General features: G+C 43.1%; 1 protein-coding gene across 1 annotated transcript in view; it reads left to right on the forward strand.

Moving 5' to 3' along the window:
- Nucleotides 1-4,338: 4,338 nt before the first annotated feature.
- USP10 (ubiquitin specific peptidase 10) overlaps nt 4,339-19,382 on the forward strand; it is a 45,864-nt gene continuing 30,820 nt past the window's right edge. Inside the window, exon 1 of the mRNA XM_030227559.2 lies at nt 4,339-4,468. Coding sequence (XP_030083419.1) covers nt 4,448-4,468 — 21 coding nt within the window. The 5' untranslated portion in view covers nt 4,339-4,447. The remainder of the gene's footprint in view (nt 4,469-19,382) is intronic.

Below are 19,382 nucleotides of genomic sequence, written 5' to 3' on the forward strand. Positions count from 1 at the left end.
GGTTGGCAGAAGAAAGGTGTATTCTCTTGCTTCAGCCTGGCTCCTGAACATCCCACTGCCTTCATCCCTAAGCTCTGTGAAGTGTTTTACTCTTGCCAGGAAGCACAGCTCTTTCTTCCTGCCCCAGGGAAAAATAACTACTGCTCTACCTCGTTTTTAAAAAGGCTTCCATTGCCAGATTCTGAGGAAAGCTCGTTTGACCTGAAACAAAGCAGCTACCAACAGCCTCAGGTTTGCTCTTCCCACACTGCCATGCCTGTGTCGTGGCATTGGCATGTCCAGGAGCTGCTGCTGTAACTCTGACCTTGGATAACAAATCCCTCGAGGTACCCTGAGGAAAAATCCCAGCCTGGTGTGAGATGCAGTTGTTTTAAAGGCTTGAGAAAGAAGATGGAAATATTTTTGTTCTCAAGTAGAAATTTTAAATTGAGAAAAATGTGCTGGTGTCTTGTGTGTAGGAGATCTGACTGCTTTCAGTGGTTTCTTCCAAAAACTGCTGATTTTCTGGGCGCTGTTTGGGATTCTGGATTCTTGCGTGACAGCAAAAAAAAAAGAGGTTGTGTGCCTAGGGAATGTAAAGAAATAATTTAACCTTCAGTGCTCTTTCTGAGAGCAATTTAACTTGCAGAAAACAAGCCCAGATTTGAACTGTGATTCTCCTCTTGCTGGTATGTCTTAGCAAAGCTCTGACCAGTAAGACAAAAAAAAAAAAAAAAAAAGCCGGCGTGACAGGCTTTAAATATTATTTTATTTCAGCTTCTTGAGCTATTTCAGTTCTCATGAATGTAATAATGAGTGAGATGCTAATTATTCCTTCATGAACTTATGGCTTTGGGGTGTCTCAGGGATCAGGTCAGGGCAGATGGAGAGGTTCTGTCACCACGCTGTGAGAGTCAGAGCACAGCTCAGCTACTCACAGCTTCCTCCTCCTTCCTGGTAACTCCACACAGGAAGGACACAGCCCAGGCACGAGGTTGTTGGTGCTACACACATTTTTTAGTTCCTCCTGGAACTCGGAGTAGCTTTGGGAAAAAATATACCTTTGTTTTTATGATGATGGGTTTGGTGACAGAACACGAGGGAAAGGTGAGATGGAAACTTGCTGGTTCTTTTGATGGTCCAGAACTAACAGGAATGATTGAATGAGAAGAGGGAAGACTTGTATTTAAGATAAGGATAAATAAGTCACAATTAATTAGCCAGAAGTTCTGCATAGATAATTGAAACACTGAGTCAAGCATCCACATGATCTACTCAAGGCTTGTCCACACTTCAGCTGTGTTTCTGCTTGACCTAGTCCGTGCTTAAGCTTTTCACATCAGCAAATCTTTTTAGAAATGTCCAGAAAATTTAGGAATTCCCAATTTCTGTGAGCAGCCAATGGAATTTGAAGTCAGGTTTGTATTAACCCATTTTTGGAATTAAATAGCTGCTGTTTGCCTGTGTTACCTGTCTAAAGTTTTCCACCTGCAGAACCATTCCTGCCTTCTGCTCTCAGGTTCCCTTTGCTCACTCCCAGTTCCTGCTGCTGCCCTGGGACATTTAGGGCTCAGAAAGTTAAAAAATATTACCAAGGTTGATAATTCTACAATCTCTGATGCTGGCCTAGAGCTGGCTGGTTCTCTACTGAAAACTTAAATATCCTGTTTTTAATCTGAGCCAACTGACCCTCCCTGAGATCCAGCCAGGGCTTGCAAACACTTTATGCAGGCAAAGCCCTTATTGGACCTAGAAAATGTTGGGATAAAGGTTCTGCATCTCTGAAGAAAAAGTCCTGGGAGCTCTGGAAGCTCCTGGCACCAGGATGAAGCTGTACAAGGACAGCACTAAACCTCCCTCTGTCCCTGAAAAGGTGGGTGTGAGGCTCCCGAGTGCTTCAACTCCCCAAAAGGCATCCTCAGCAGCCGTGAGTACACATCTCCTGGCACTGTCACATGAGCACAGATCCCATGACCTTGTGAAGTCCCACGGAGTCCCCAGCACTTTGCATTTCCAGCAGGATAGGAGCAATTACAGCAGCACCTGGAGCCAGATACCCTGGGAGTGGTTTATCCAGCTCCCAGGCTGCTGCCAGACAATCCTTTATTTCCACAGCCGTGGACCTTGTTTGGTTTTGATAAATCCTCATCTTGTCAGGAACATTGCTCCATGAATCTTAAGAATGTGCATATGCAGAAAGAAAAATACAACACTGGTTGTTTTTTTAATTTGGAAAAGCAACTTGTTGATATGGAGGGATAATTCACAGCCACTGGCATAAAGAATGTAAGAAAATACAAATGGTTTGTGCAATGAAAGCAGTAATGAAATAACAGGCCAAAAACTGGCAAAAATTAATAAAACAGAACCAAGGTGGAAACTTTGTAGCAGGTAAGTTTCATCAAAGCACGGTATTACAAAAAGAAATAGTATGGTAAAATGTTAACAGACTTTATAATTAAACCACACTAAGATGGGATAAAATTGAACGTGTTAAAAATGTCGCTGAATGAGACAGTGACATCCTTTCTCAGTTTTCACCCTCAGCTCTGGGTTTTAGCAGTTTTGGTATTTGAATTTCTGCTTTCCAGGCTGAAGACACTGTGCTCATTTGTATTTTGGAACAGTCAGTTTACTTAGGCAGCATTGTGGGCAGAAGGGAATTTTGCCTTCAACCAGACGAGCCACGTAAGGTTTTTCACTCCATTATTTACCTTGTAAATTAGACTCCCGAGGGGAGAGGGGCTTACAGACGTTTGAAATTCTGTATGCAAAAAGCCTGAACATTTGTCTCCCTTTTTTGTTTCTCCCTTTTAATATTAACCAGCCATTTTCACTGCTGGTTCTCTGCCTCAGGACAGCACAGCAGCACTGGGGAGAGACAAAAGCGAGGGAGCGGCAGCTGGGTGTGTCAGCTGGAAGGGTGAAGGCTGATAGAGAAAATAATTTACTGTCATTAGCACACGGTAAGTGTTGCTCTTCACAAAACAGGAGGGACGTGTCCTTGTCCTGGAGACGGGGAGGAATCTTCTGCCCACTTTCCGTGAACAGCCAAAGACACAGAGTTCTTGTGTGCTCTTCCTTTTCTTCTATTCAACTTTCTCACTGATATAAAGTTGTCTCTATCACTCGCTGCCCAGCCAAATTAGACTTTTGCAGGACTTGGTAGTTTGCTTAAGGAAAAAAAATATGGAGTAAATTAGCGATTAATTTGACGGATTCTTGCCTGGGGGTTTCAGTATTGTTATGACTCAATCCTCTCAAAATCATGAGATTGGCTTAGTCATTCCTTTTTTTTTTTTTTTTTTCCTAGATACAAACCCTGAACCCTTTCCCACCCTGGTTATTTGGGAAAGAGGTGGTACAGCTTCACTCTGGCATCACCTGGGCACGCAGCCTTGCCACACTGCCAGAGTGACCCTCAGCACGTGCCCTTTTACAGGTGAAATTTGGACATCAGGAGGAATTTTTTCACAGAAAGGGTGATTGAACATTGGAATGGGCTATCCAGGGAGGTGGTGGATAGCCTTTGGAGGTGTCCAAGGAATGCCTGGATGTGGCACTCAGTGCTCTGGGCTGGCTGACCATGTAGGGATTGGCCAGAGGTTGGACTCAATGGTCTTGGAAGGTTTTTCCAACTTAATCAAGGAATCACAGAATTATTTGGGTTGGAAAGGATCCCTGGAGATCACCCAGCCCAACGAGCTTGCCAAGGTAAGGACATCAGGAGCAGGTGACACAGGAATGTGGCCAGGTGGGGTCGAATGTCTCCCTCAGAAGAGACTCCACAACCTCCTTGGGCAGCTATTCCAGAGCTCTGCCACCTTAAACGAACAGAAATTCCCTCTCACAGTGAGCTGAAACTTCTCGTGGTTTAGTTTATGGCCACTGCTGCTTGTCCTGTTGAGCACCACGGGAAAGGTCGGGCACCAGGCTGGCACAGGGTGCCCAGAGCAGCTGTGGCTGCCCCTGGATCCCTGGCAGTGCCCAAGGCCAGACCGGACAGGGCATGGAGCACGCTGGGACAGTGGAAGGTGTCCCTGCCCATAGCAGGGGGTGGAACTGGATAATCTTTAAGCTCCGTCCATGATTCTTTCAGCATCCGCCCTAGCGATATTTTACATGCATTAACCACATCCCCTCTCAGCCTCATATTCCCTGGGCTGAACCCTGTCCGCTCCCTCAGCCTCTCACAGGCGAGACGCCCTCTGGGGTGCTCCAGGGAAGCTCTCCGGGCTCCTCGCCCGCCTTCCCTCAGGGAGGCGGAGCCGCCTCCCGCCCTTTTCCCTAGGCGCCCTCAGCTCCCGCCCCGTGCGCGCGCAGCGGGCGGGCGGGGACGGCGCATGCGCGGTGCGGCGCGCGCCCGCCCGCCCGGCCCGGCTGGTGCGTGCGAGGGAGAAGATGGCGGCGGCGGGGGCGGCGGCGTGAGGGGCTGGGACCGCCGAGCTCCCCGGGGACGCTGGGCGCCATGGCCCTGCACGGCGCGCAGGTACCGTCCGGGACCGCGGGCACCCTTGCGGCACCGCTCCCGGACCCCGCCGGGCTCCCGGCGGCGGGCGGGCCCCGGGATGGGGGGGGAGCGTGGTGGCCGGGAGTAGGCCCAGGGTGATTGTGCACGTTCATTGAATGTGCTGAGGGCGGTGGGGCGGCCTCGCTGCCCGCGGGGACGGCGGATCCGGCGCTCCCGGGGCGGAATTCCCATCCCGGAGGGGTCCGGAGTGCAGGGGGTCGGCCCCGCGCCGGTTTCGGTGTCACCACGCCGGGGCCCGGGGCGGGGGGTGTCGGTGCTGAGCCCCCGGCCGAGCGTGCTCGGACAGAGCTGCTCTTTTTAATTTTTTGGAGGGGGGGAGAGGCTGAAACGATTCTATAACGAGAAGGGAATAAGGAGATTTGTAAACTAATCCTTCCCCCCTCCCCCCCCGCCCAAACACTCGATAAACCCCGGCGCATCGGGGTGCAAAGGGCTGAGTGTTGCAAGATCGCCGTGCACGGGGATGCGTGTGCGGATTCCCTGGATCCCGCTGGCTGAACCAGCCCGGAGATTTGTGCACCGAGCGGAAAAAAAACTGCAGTCGTGGTGGTTTTTCGCTGGAAGTTTACAGCTCGGTTCCTGGGCTAATCCAGTGTGTGCTTAGAGCGAATGATTGAATGGGTTCGCTTTGCTGTTTCTTTCCCTTAAGGTTTTTCTCCCAAAGAGCTTGAAAGCAGGAATGTCAGGAAAAGCGTCTGGAGCTCTGGAGCGTTTTATTCGCAAGACTTAGAGCAACTTTGTTGTTTAGCAAATAATAAAGTTTAGAAAACTGTGGTAGCGTTAAAAGTTATTTTGTGTTCTGTCATAGAAAGCACGTTTCATACAATGTAAGTCATTTCGAGCAGGGTGATGCTTTATTATGAGTTCTGTGGGTTTTGTTTTTTTTTTTCTCAAGTTGCACATCAAATGAAGACGTGCACTGGTGGCACTGATACTTCCATTTTCAAAAGTTCGTAATTGGTGAAAACTACCGACATTTCTTGTGCAGCTTGATTTATTTATGTTTGAGAGAAAAACGTGAGTGCTTTTGTTAATGTGGGCAGCTGCAGTGTCTGGAGTTTGTTTCAAATTTACGACTAATTTTAAAATTTTGTGTCCTTCAAGTTTTATTTCAAAGCGAAGGAAATTCACTCACTTTTCGACCTTTTTTTACTGTCTCAGTGAGTGATTTTTGGAATTCAGATACATCAGAAGCATTCAGTGTCCAACTCAAGAGTTGTTTCACTCTCTGCTTTCTCCCCCCTCAGCCGTGCATGTGGTCAGTTTGAGGAGTTTGGTGTTTAAAATGCAGCTTTTTTCATGATTTGGAGGAATTAAGGATTTGTTTTGGTCTGTACATAATTATGTTTGTGGACTTTAAAACAAAAAAAACTTAGACTGATGATTTAGTTTATGGTGAAGGGCTCCATTGCTGAAAGTAAAACTGGGCTGTAAATTCATCTTTAGTAGCAACTCGAGCACAGACTTTTTTAAATCATCCCCCTCTGTAGTAAAGGTGGATTTTAGGTCTTGTGAAGTTGCTGCTGAAGTTGTAATATATTATTTGTATTCAATAGTTTCCATATAATGTGAAACATATATATTTTGGAAGCACATTTGTAAGATATTGTTTAGCTAATACTTTGTTCATGTTACTAAACACAACGTGGTTTTGGGTTTTTTTCAAATTTAACCAGTTTATTGAGATGCTGTCTAGGATTTATGTGAGTATGTCTTCCAGAACAGTGCTGTGATGCTGAATTCAGGTAACAATGTTTTGGAGCCTTTGGGATGAAAAGCCTGTAGATAAGTTCAGAGATGCAGTTTTACATGTGCAAGGTGTTTCCTTTTTGTTTTAGGATGATAAGGTTACAGATCAGTAGGGAAAAAAAAGAAAGTTTTGATAAAAGTTGCCTGTTCTGAGTAGAAGATAAATAAGATTATTGAGTCCTTATGTCCATGTCATGTTTCTGAAGTAGACAGAACTGTGTTCTTCTTCCATATCTCCAATTTGGGTGTACCATCATTGAGGCATTTTTTGTCACAAGGGGAAAAAACATCTTCAAGAAAATCCTGCTGCTCCTCCAGCTAAAATGCAGAGTCAGAGTTCTGCCATGGATGGATTCATGGAATAGTGGGCAGAAATATTTCATCAGTCAGTTTGCACATTGTGACAAATGACTCCTGAAACCCCATCATATTGAATATTTCCATTGATTTTGGGTGCCCAGTTCAGCAAGCACAGAAGTGTTTGGTAGCACAGTTCAGCTCTTGCTGGTGTTTGTACCTCTGTTCCATGTCACTATTTCATAATCATCTCATGAGAGGTTTAAGTGTTGTGTGGGTCTGCTGGGTGTGTGCTGACTGTATTCACAATCTGTCCTTTTTTTAAGGTGAGCTACAAGTAAACCTGCTGTATTGCTCCATGACACTAAAGATGTTAAGCTGATCTAGTTAAAACCACTTGTCAGCAAGGGCATCTAAAAATCTCTTAAAAAAAAAAAAAAGACAGCTTAAAAACTATTTCCCTGTTTGGAAAGACTAAAACTCTGTAGGAACTGTATAAACAGTTGTTTCAGCCACTTTTTCTATTGTTTTTCATAGAAAGAATTAATACAGAGGCATCATTTGTAAATCCTGTGAAAACAAGTTAAGCAGAAGAAAGGATACCATAGCAGAATGAATCATTTATGCTTGTTTTGTTCTTCCACCATTACTGTGGTGTCAAATGAACTCGGTTCCATTTTAAACGTACCACATTGGCCCCAAACCCAGCTGAAGTGAAAACCAGGCGAGTCTGAGCCGAGAAAAAAAGCTGAACAAGCTCCTAAGCTGCTCATCCTCACCCAGGTTGTGTCTGGCCTGGCAACCAGAAGAACTGGAACTCGGAACATGGCATGCAACCTGACTCCCTGAAACACTGCACTGCAAACTGCCTCTTTTATGGCCGGCTTGGAGGGCTGCTCCCTGGCACGGTGTAGTTTGATGTTTCCTTAAGCCAGGACTCTTTCTAGAAGACAAAAAAAAGAAAAAAAAAGGCTGCAGCCTGCAGGCATTTGTGCTCTGCTGCCTTTGCAGTGTCTTGCCTGATGTTTGTGGTGATTAGGAAATCGATGTCTCGAAAATAATGTCCAAAAAATGGTTGTTATGCAGCTGGATGAGTTTCTTGTGCACATATGTGTAACGCTGGGGTGTCCTCATGGGCAGAAAGAAATGTTTGGGGATGGGGCAGTTGGATTCTTTCAGGTTTGTGAATTCCACTGAAGATATGGGGCTTACCCTGAACAAGAAATAAAAGGTGGCTGCAGGAAGGGGCTGCTGGGGAGTGGAATTGGAGGGAGGTGTGTGAGTGCCCCATCTTGCTGCTGCTGCTCAGTTGCTGTCCTGTGTTTAAAGGGCTGAAGAAGCTGGATTTGTCTCTCCCCACTTCTTTGTCATTGCTCAGAAGGGTCTGGGTTCATCTGTTGCCCATGGAGTGAGCAGTTATTCCAGGCTTCCGTGATCTTGGGAATTCAGGCTGCAGCTGAAGGCTGGGAGTTTGGGTAGCCAGAAGGGATCATTTGCCTTTCTAAAATGTGAATGGTGAATCCACACTGAGTAAAGTGGGTGAATGTGGGTTGGTTGACTTAAAAAAAGGAAGTCTGGGAAAACTGACATAGAACTTAAATTTGGAACTATATGGCAGCATGCAAATAGGCTAAAACCCACAGGTTTTGTGAATCACTGCTATTTATTCTGTGCATTCTAGACTATAGCACTGATCTGGAGACTTCTTAGAATGGATCCAGCCATTTACCTATTAATAAATCCAGTTTCTGTAGGCAGTTGCTCAGACATACTGGTCTTTCCATTCATGTAGCTGTTAAAATACTTGTAAAGTTGAGTGGGGTTTTATTTGTAGGTAAACTGAGCAGTCTCATTTCTGTTTAGTGATCGACACACAACATGCTGTGTCGTACAAAACTGCCAAATCTGTTAGAATAGAAGTTGCTGGCCTTGGGCCATTGGATTATAGTCATTTGTCACTCTAATGCCATTTCAGCAATGTAGATGTTCATTTCCAAAGAATTAAACATGCTGGAACTGCGGTTTTTCTTTTTGATGGAAGTGTTTTATGTGTGATCATTAAACGTACAACTGGGGATTAGGGAACAAAGAGTAATGCTTCGTGGTGAGAAAGTGTGTGTGTGTTTGTATATTCAGACATTCCATAATAGGATAGTCTGATATTTTAAAATTGGGGTTCTGAACCCTACTTTTGTTTTATGAAATTGTGCCATAGGTATTTAAGACTGTGTTTTAAGTATTTCCAATAATGGGGCTGTGTTGGTTATTTTTAAAACACTTTAAAGGATTCTGTTTTGTTAGTGCCCATGTTAATATATTCATTAATGCTTTAATAGAGTAAAACTTTGAAGTACATTCATCTTTTCATTTTGTATTTGACTCTCTAATACCTAATTTATTTCCAGATATTCCTGATATTTTAAATATGTGTAAGAACTTTTCCTTCTTGTTTGACAGCATACAATTTATTGATCTTCAGTGTGTGCTACAAGGTCTGTTTTTCTTCACCTGTAGTTAGGTAGGAGGAAGATTAAATCACAGGAGCCCTAACAAAGTGTTTGTGTAAGGCTTCTTTGAATCATACACCTTTTGAAAAAACATCTGTTCTTCAAATCAGGAGAGGCTTGTTGAGATTCTGTGGTAGCCACCAATGTCAGTGCCATAGGAAAGAAATGTGTAGGAGCACTTGGGGGAATTTGCTGCTGGTGGTATTGTATGTGAATTCATATCATGGATGGAAGCTTTCAAAGAAACACTGTGTGTTATTTGCATTGGAATTATAGTAGGAAAGAAAGGGATATAGATGAGCTGCCATCCAGGGTAATGTTAACACAAACTGCAAAACCACTTAAGGGATCTGAAATTATTTTACTTTGTTAAAAAAGTAAATACCCCAAGTGAGGCTCAGCTTTGAGGTGGAGGAGAAAAATGCAAGATCTGTAAGAAGCTGTAAAGAAGAGCATGTCTCTAAAGGTTGTGTGAAAAGATGCATTTAAAAAAAACATGCAGGAAAGTAGGTTTTCTTCAAAGAATTCTGTGTATGAAAGACTTCTTATTTTGTTTGAACTCCACTGAGCAGACCAGCAGAAATAGCTGAGTTATTCCCCCAGTGCACTGGGCATGTTTTTTCATACAACATTTAGAGCCTGCTGTAGTGGTTCACAGATTTCCTGCCTCATTCTCCCTCATGAATGTTGCAGGCTGGCAGTGGATTTGCCACTGTAACTCAAAATACAGAAGTTGTGTATCATTCATACAAAGAAGTGAAGGCTTCTGCTCTAAAAATGTTTTGTCTTGTTGGAGTGGGATGTCTTTGTAGGTACTGTAGCAACCTTTTAAAATAGGTAAGATACTGATAATCCCTTGAATTCTTGGTGCAAGCTTTAGGCTGGATGGAGAGGGAAGTGGAAGAAGTTCAGTTAATTTATTTAATGGTAGAGGCAGGCAATTAGATTAGTTGTATTGAAATAATGTTTTTGGACCATGTTACTTAGGGAGGGCATTCAATTCGAAATGAGGCTGGCACATAGTGTGGGATGGCCTTGTCATTTTAAATATGAGTAGATAGGGTAAAAAGGAGAGGGAAGTCAAGCAGAAAGGAGAAGAGTCATTGTCAGCACAGGTAACAGCTGAATTGCAAGAAGAATCAAGTTCTCTTGAGTTCCAGTGTACTTAGTCTATCCATTAAATCTCATGGGTTCTAATAATAGCTAGATGACCAAAGAAAGTAAGAAATAGCACTCTGGTGTCCTTACAGCATGGAAAACCTCACTTTCTGTTCTGCTGCTGCCTTTGGGATACAAAACCAAAACCACAACTGTTTGAAAATGTCTGTGGAGCACTGTGTTTAATTGATACAAAGTTGGAAAAAAGTCAAAGATAGCTTATTGAGGCAATTTCCACTTAGGCAGTACTCACTTTCTTCTCAGTTAAGGGCTGTGACATAGAGCATTGCCCTTAACAAGAAGTTTAGGCTTCCTCATTTTGTCACACATAGTGAGAACTCCCTAACAGAACTTGAAAGAACAGCAATGAAAAAAGAGTTTATGCAGTTAATGTGCTTTCAGAGCAGGCAAGAATGAGATACATAAAATTGTCATCCTGGTGTTGCAAGCAACAGAAAATGTAAGTGCAGCAGAGTCAGAAGTGTGAAAGAGGAGCAGTCAGCTTTCAGAGCAGAAGAAATAAAGCTGTTGAATTTCTTCCTGTCAACAGGCTCATGCTCTCAGTCTCTTGAACTTCACCACAGTCCAGACATAGTGCTGGGTTGTGGTGGTCACTGGGTTGTGGTGGTCACTCTTGTAGCTGAGTGCAGGTGGCAGATGCTGCCGTGGTGTTCCAGGTGTTGCCAGAGCTGAGTTTCCTCAGTAGGAGAGGATAAAGGCAGTGGATGTGTATTACACTTGGCACTAATAATTGCCACATTAAGGCTGATATGATTTTCTGATTTGATGTGATCACATCCTTGGAATAGAGATGTCCCCAAGTTCTCATCAGTGTTGAGCCTGCAGTGGTGTGGGAGGGCAGCTGTGCACATTTTTCACCTTGGCTTTGTGCTCTGGCAGTGGTGGGTACCAGGGGCTCAGAGGGGTCCCTCCTGCCCAGCAGCTGGGCTTCAGTGGGGCTGAGCTGTGCAGCCTGTGTGACTTCATGGTAGTGTGACTTCATTATTGGTCTGAATTGCTCATGGGTTTTTATAGTTAGGAAAGAGATAAGCTAAGAGAAAAGGTGTTTTTTAGCCAATTTTAAGTGTGAGTGCTCTAAATTTATATATTTTGTGACAGCTTGAAATAAAAAATGCTTATGATTATTGAACAACTGTTTATTGGCAGGTCTGAGTGTCCAGCACATCCAGTGTGTTGACTGAGTAGCCAGCAGTATTTGATAATGACAGACATCACTAATGTGAAACTTAAAAGCAGTTTATATTTTCTAGTTCAGTTTGTGTTTTCTACCTTATTTGCAAAACAACCATTCTGAACAATCATGTGAGTAATTCATTGCTTTACTGAATGTCATTATGATTTGCAAGATCTCTTAATTAGATTTGGGACCAAAGAAGGCAATGAACAGACCCATGAGAAGCGTGTTCTTCCAAAAACTGCCTGAATTGGTGGTGTTAGAAAGTGGAAAGTCTCACAGGTTCAGAGTGTGTAGAAATGTGAGGGTTGAGGGTGTGGTTTCATCATCATTGCTCAACCTTGTCTGCACTGTGGGCCAGATGACAACTGGGTAGGGGTCTCCAGAGCCATGGATGGATGAGGGAGAGGAGAGCAGGAGGTGCTGGAGCTGCAGACGAGCTGGTGGAGCTGTGGGTGAGAGCAGGGACACTGCAGACAGAGCTGCTCCTGCCTCTGTCCCTGCACTGAGGCAGCTGAAGGCCAGAGCAGAGCTGCCTGTGCTCCTGCTGGTGTCGATATTCCTGTTCTGAGCCGCCTGGATGAGCAGGCCAAGGAAGTGGTGACTCAACTGCTGCCTGCATGGAGGGTACCCAGGGAGCTGTGAGTGTGCTCTGCTCTCTGAGCACTAGGGCTTTATCACTTTGTCAGTACATTCTGGTTTAATCACTTTTTTACCTTCAGAAAGCAAAAGAATTTCAGTATCTTTTGAGACTAAATGTGTTGGGAAATAAATGGAGTACTGTTTTGTGCATTCTGTTCATTCATACCTGCAGAAGAATTCTGAATGCTGACAGAAGATGTACAAGGAAAGACATGAAGTAGCAGCATTATCAGTAGTAGTCTTTTGAAATGAGCTACTTTTCTTTGACCATTGAAGACTTCTGACCATTTAAGACTTCTTTTTTTTTTCTTGCAGTATACCTACTGCCAGACTCATACCCAATTTTTAATGCTGTCACTTAAAAAAATGAGTGTTTAGTATGCTTACTGTTTGGGGTTTGGTGGCAGCAGTGTATTAATCTGTGCATTTTTTTTAACAGCCATGTTGCATCTACATAAAATTGTTTTGCAGATACTTAAGCTCTAAAACTGTCTCAGGAGGCGGTGGCATATGTGTGGTGTCCCAATTTTCATTTTAACTTGCAAACCCCTTGAAAATACAAAGTTGCTGTCACAGGCTCTGCCAGATCCTTGCAGGTTTCCACCTGCCACGTGTTGGGCTGATAGAGGAGGTGGATGGCTGAGAATGTGCTGGGAATCAGAACATGGGATGGTGTCCTCATGGGACATCCCACATCTGAGTGTGTCACCTGGTGGAGTCCGGAAGGGGCTGGAGTTCCTGCAGAAAACACAGCAAGAACCTCTGCAGAACTAGTACTCAAACTTCAGCTGATACAGAACTTAAAATATTGGAGCCTTTATTCTGGAGTGGTATTTGTGTTTCATTTCTGTGATCCCCATGAGTCATTTATCAACCATTGTGTTTTTCACAGATTCTCTGGTATATTTTTGGCTGTTTCTCTATGAGATAACCCATTTTTGGCAGGTCACAACTCACAGAGGGGAAAGTCTCATTCTCCCTTGTTCCTGGCCACTTGTATATTCTGCTTGACACTGGTTCCTCAATTCCTTAACACTCCTTCCACCACTGGAAAAATTAATTAAAAAATCATCTGGATAATTTTTCAGTTCGACACTAATCACCTCGCTGATCATTCAGCCTGTGGAAAAGGGATGAGAGTGTCAGTTCAGCAAAATGTTCTAAGCATTCAGCTCTACAAAAATTTAGGGTTGAGATGTGAAGTTAGGCCGTCAAAAGAGGCGCATGAGTCCTGGACAGGTGGGCTTAGCTGCTTTCCAAAAGTGCTAATCTGTGTTCCTTGTCAGGATGGAGTCCAGATAGCTAATTTTTGCCTCACCTAATCTTAGCCACCCTAAATCCTGCCCTGAGTAATTGCTTGTGAAAAGCATTGTGTGAATGACTTGTTTGCTGAGGTGCTGTTAGAGAGAGATTTTAGTTTTCCACAGTGTTTAGCTGCAGTAATTCTGACGCTATGCATTCTTTTCCCACTTTTCTTTATATTCCACTGTATTTTCCAGCTTGCTTGACAAACAGGAGCAGCAATCTCCCCACTGCCCAGGGTGGAATGGTTTTCTTGGATGGGTCTGTAAGGGTCCTTTGAGGTATTTGTCCTCTGTGAAGATGAGAGTAGTGGAAATAAGCAAAGAAAGTACCAAACATACACAAACTAGTGGGAATCTAATGAAAATACAAGCAGTCTGAGTTTTGTGGCTTTGCTTTTGATTGCTGTATTTTAGAAGCATAATTTTTTAGTCTAATTTCCATATTTAAAATAATAGTGCCATCCTGAATATTGGCTGTTCTGCCTGCAAGGTTGGCACCTTCACCTGCATGGAGAGGGCACTCACTGTCCAGGCACATGGAGCAGCTCTCAGGAGAGGGAGTGTGAGATACAAACTGCTGGAACTGGATTCAGCAGGGTCCTCACAACAGTAGAAGGATTACGTGACTCCACAATTTTGGGTGATAGTTGAGCTTTTGGAAAGGAGAATGGTCTGGCAGGCACAAAACCCATTCTCAATTTCTTTTTTTCTCCTTTGCTGTCTCCACCAGTGACTTCAGATCCTCTGTCATCTCTTCATCTAACTCTTCTTCCTCATCTTTGGCCTCATCAAGCCAATTGTAATATTTTGGAACTACTTACCACATGCCCATATTTAATTTCTTAAAAGTCACATTCTTGCACTTTTTACTCCTAAAGCTCTCCTTCTGTTTTTTTTCTTTTTAATAACCTCATTCAAGTCTAGAGCTGTTGGTTTTACTTCTTTAAACCATGGATTTGAAGGATAAAAGCAGCCTGTGAGGTAAATTCAGACATAGTAAGAAGAGAAGAAGGGGCTTTGCAGTGGCAGGGCAGTGCCAAGCAGCGCTGCAGTTTCTGAGCTGGAAGCCATTCCAGGAAAGCCAGGCTTTGTTCCTGCAGCCCAGAGCATCCTGCCTGGCCAGGGGAGGAATGTGCTGGCTCCTGGATACTGCAGGCTCTGGGGATGGCAGGGAAGATGCATGTGCTGCTTTTCCACCCTGAAGAACTGAGAGAGGCTTGTGGAAAACAATCCTTCAGGATTTTAGCTGCTGGAGCATCTGCTAAATAAAGATTTTGTAAACCACAGGAAAAGGTGGATTTATGGATCGTGTCTGGAACTTGGATGGACAGCTGTGAGGTGTTCCAAGGCAATTTGCTATTTAATGTGGCCCAAGCAGTGTTCTCCAGATGCAGAACTGATTTTACCACTGTGTTCTTAGAACTTCATCCCACTGAAGGTGTCTGGCACTGAAGGTTGCAGCTCTAATAATTTTACCTTGGAAGAGAGAAAAAAAAAAAAAAGGGCCAGCACTAAGGGTTTTCTGCTGGGAAGTATTAGATAAAATTACTAAGGGATTGTTTTGCCTGCTCCACCTGTAATAAAGAGTAGTTAAACTGGCTGTGTTCTTGAGGAACTTCATGTTCCAGCTTCTCTCTCCTCAGAGCTTATCATGCTATGGTAAATCAGAATAATGCAAGTCTTAATTATTTTTGTTCTTCATTATAGGGCAAGTTTCCAATTTGCACATAGACTCAATAGCTAGTTCAGTGCAAGAGGAGCCTGCAGAGCTTGAAGTAAATGTGTTTGCTGAGTTATGAGCAGCCAGCCTGGAGCTGATGTTTCCAAACTTTGAGAGGGTGTGAGGAGATAGAGCCTTGGCCAGGGGTTTTTTACCAACCCCTGAGGAAGAACCAACCTCCCTGTTTGGGAAGTATTTCTTTTTCATTTGATATTTGTGAGGACTGCCAGCTGGGAGATGATGATAGGAAAGTATTTTTGTTTGGCTTGTATTTAGTTTGAACATAGCAAGAAAACAGATATGAAAATGTTACTACTTCTCTCTATCACAGGCAGATGTTCTGTGGGTTTGTAGTGGTGGTGGAAAGGTGTCAGAAATTCCTTCTTTTGCTCTCCACAGAGCCAAGAGTTGATGTAATCACTTCTCACAATTCAGTTACCTCCCTCTCCCTCTTGCCTGGAATGCACTTTGCAGGTATTCCTGCTGTAGTCCCCAAATGCCTGCTCTTCATGTGTGTTCCTGCTTTGGGTGCCTGGGGAAGGTGCAGGGAAGGAGTTTTCTCATCAAGAACACTCGGTGCTGTGCCACTGGATGCAAATTAAAAGTTGTATATAAATGTGGGTACAGTTCTCCAGTCAGGGGCCGTTGCTTTACGATCACGTACGAGTTCCACAGTTGCACTGCCCTCCTTATGCCCTGATAATTTATAAAATAAGATGGTGCCTGTTTTGGTGGGCTTTTTCTTTGTTGTTTTGTGGAACAGAAAAATACCAGCTGGGGCAAATCTGAAATGTGAAGCAGCAGAGGTTTTCTGCTGGTGCAGTCGTGGACACGGGAAGAGAAGGAGTCTCTGTGGAACAGCTCACTCAGAAATGCAGTGGTGTCTGTGTGACATGGGTTGGTTTTTATTCTTGCACTCCTTTTTTCTCTCCCCTGCTCACTACACTGACCATTCTATAGACAGTTTCCTTGGGCTGGATGCACTTTGTGGCAGCTGCTGTTTGAAATAGAGGAGTGCCAACAGGCACCTCATTATTTGAAATAGAATGAGGAGCATACATAAACAGAACTTGTTTGGGTGTAAGAAACTGGCTTGTCTTTTGGCAGGATTTTCTGTGGTTGTTGTTCAGTTTGTTGCTTTGATTTGAAGTACATTATATAATTGATAAAAGTACAACCTGCTCTGCTTTTGTGAGTATTTGAGTTACAATATTCAGGATCAACTGCTGAGATACACATTGTGCTCCCTTAATTACATCAGGCTGTAAGGGGTCATTTGGTCATGAAACCTTCCAGTAGTGTGACAATCACAACTGTGCTTCCTTACTAGCCAGAGGTCTGCCTTTTCCTCTGACCAGAAAATTACTTTTTGAAGATGAGAATTCTTTTATTTTTATGAAAGAATAAAACCTGTCAGATTAATTTATGTGAAACATATAGAAAATCTGTAACTTTCTTCAGCTGTAAGATTTCTATAATAACATTAAAAAAAAACTGACTTGGGGAGGAAAAAAAAAGGTTTGGTGATGCAGTATATTTTTGAGGCTTTGATAGCTTAAATGGTGGGCAGGCAGAGTTGCACTGACTCATGGGCTTAGGTGACCTACATTTACCTAACTCTGATCTTTCTCCAGCACTATGGAGACGTGGTAATGTTCTAGTTTTGAGCTGCAGGCTAATGATAAAGGACTGGCAGCTTCTCTGAGAGTTTGCTTGTGATTTGTTGCATTTTCAGCTGTTAAAAAGTTTTAATGTGCGACTGCTCCACCTTCAAGTGTGGCTTCACTTGCATATGTTTGTGTTTATGAAAGTTGACTTTATATTTTCTTAAAGAGGGTGTATTGACATATGCTTTGCCTGAAATGCTATTTAGGCTGTGGTACAGCTGTAAATACATGGCCAGTGGTTTTCATCGCTCCTGGTTATGGGATGCTGGGTGCAAATTCAAAATCTATAAAAACCCCAAACAGCAAAAAAACTGTTTTTCAGTTTCACAATTTTGTCTGTGCTTTTTTAAGCATTTCAGTAATAAGTTTCTTGAGATTTGTGAGTTTGTAGAACCTTGTCTCCAGTTAAGTAATCATCTGTGTAGTAAGACATGATGAATTTCAGCTCAGAGGAAAGGACAACCTGTGGAAAGGCTTCTTTTTCCTATATTTTCCATAAAAAAACCTTGAGAAATTGGGAGAGAAGTAAAGGGTGAGGAAGCAATGCCTTGTTTGCTGCAGGGATGACTAATGGGAGAGTGTTTTCTCTGCTAATAAAACCTGAGTGCAGTCATATGCATGTGTCCTTTTTTCCTTGCCAGAAAACACACTTCTGTCTGAATGCTTCCTTTTCCTGCTCTGCTGCAGCCTATCCCAGAGCTGTAAGTCCCCTCTGTAAGAGTAACTTGGTGGCCAAGATTATGTATATAATTTATATATAAGTATAGCTTAAGGTATACATCAGCTGTTTCATCATTTCAGTTCAAATGTGAACTAGTTTGACTTGTTTGGCCTTCTGCTGAGACATTTACTGGTGGCAAGGAATAATCCAGCTGTAAAAGCTGTATTTTTAACTCCTTTATGGAAAAGCACTTGAAGTGGGAGTATTTGCAGCTTAAACTAATTTGACTGAAGATCTGAAGCTGTTGGGTGGTAGATGAAAGCCACGTTAATGCTTTCTGAAAGCCAAAGTTGACACTTCATTTTCCTGGCTTTCTTGTAGCACAGGTGATCCCAGGATGATGATGCAGCAATGCTATTTCTACCTATTTTTCTAGGACAAGCAGCTGTGGAACACGTACTCACCCTCCTGGTATTCCTCCAGGACAGCCTCCGTGCTGCTCGGCAGGAACACCAGTGGAGAGTTCATTACAGGCAGTGGGTAACATCAGCATTCCTTTTTAAAGTGGTTTGGGGGACCACAGCAAAAACCAGTCAGCATGGGCAGAGCTTGCAGGTCAGGTATTTTAACCCTTTGGGGTCTTTCCCCCCCTCCTTGGAATTAGTTTTGTTGCTGCAGCTTTTATCTGCATAGTTAAGATGTTGCCTAGTGATCAGAGTTATCACACAAATATATAAGTACTTTAACTTTCATTCCTGAGTGGTAGAAAACAAATCTTCTTGGATAGATTTGTTTGGTTAATTCATTTGATGTAATTTGTGTTAAAATCTAGCTGCATATAATATCTTGAAGATGTAAAGGGGATGTTATTGATGAAATTACTAGTTCCAAGTGCTGGAGAATCTCCTGGAGTGCAGCTGGATGTTACACTGCTGTAATCACATTGGAGAGATTAAGTTAGAAACTGATTCCAGTTTTGTTGTGACTGGAAACACCAGCGGCTGACAATCAGCAGGATTTGGGATTTGCTCTAAGGACGGTGTTTAACATGAGTATTTTTCTGAGGAGAATTTAATGTTGGGAGGCAGGGATTCAATACAGGGAACTTGATTCCTTGCAGCATGTCAGACTGAACATGAAAATTGGTGCCAGAGGCTCAGGAGTGAGCTGGAAACGCTGTTCCAGCTTTAATAGTCTCATCCATTCAATGTTCCTAACTTGTATTATAGAAAAATATATTTCAAAAATGCTACACTTTAAAGGATATTCTCATCTGCAGAATATTTGTATAATATTCTAGTCATAAAATTTTAACTTGGAGAAGAGAGTCAAGATGCAGCTCTTTTTTTATTCTCTCTTTAGTTGCACAGGAAGCATTTCAGAACTACAGTTGTAACTGATTCTTTGGTTGTTTTTAAGGATTTAGTTGTGTGGGTTTTTGAATAGTCCCAAGAGTATGACAGTATTTTGCACTCAATGCCCAAAGTTTGTTGCAAAATCTTGATAGGTGCAAATAAGGCAAATAAATGAAATAGTAAGTACTGGAACACCCATGTCACCAGGAGCCTCATGAGAAAAGATGCCATTTTAGAATTTCATAAAGTATGTTTAATTTTGCAGGGTTTTCTTTAATTAATGTGCTGGTTGCTGTTAGTGTCAGTATCTGAAGGGAAGGATTTTTGGTATGTCCTGTGTAAAACTACCTTGTTTTCAGGTTTATTCAAGCATTTTCATCCTTGGTCTCATACATGTGACATCTGCAAGAAGACATTCACATTTGAAAACTCCAGAAGTTCAGAACTTGTGTATGTTAAAGCCAGTGTTTAAAAGGAGGGTGGAAAGCAGCCCTTGTGAATAATTGTCTCTTTTAAACTGATTGTTTGTGGAACCTCAGTATGGAAGATACTGGATGGAAAATACATAAATACTTGATTGTGCAGTGTAAGCAAGGCATTTTATTAAGTTGGTGCAT

Source organism: Serinus canaria, chromosome 11, assembly GCF_022539315.1.
Source record: "Serinus canaria isolate serCan28SL12 chromosome 11, serCan2020, whole genome shotgun sequence".
NCBI classification, from domain to species: Eukaryota; Metazoa; Chordata; class Aves; order Passeriformes; family Fringillidae; genus Serinus; species Serinus canaria.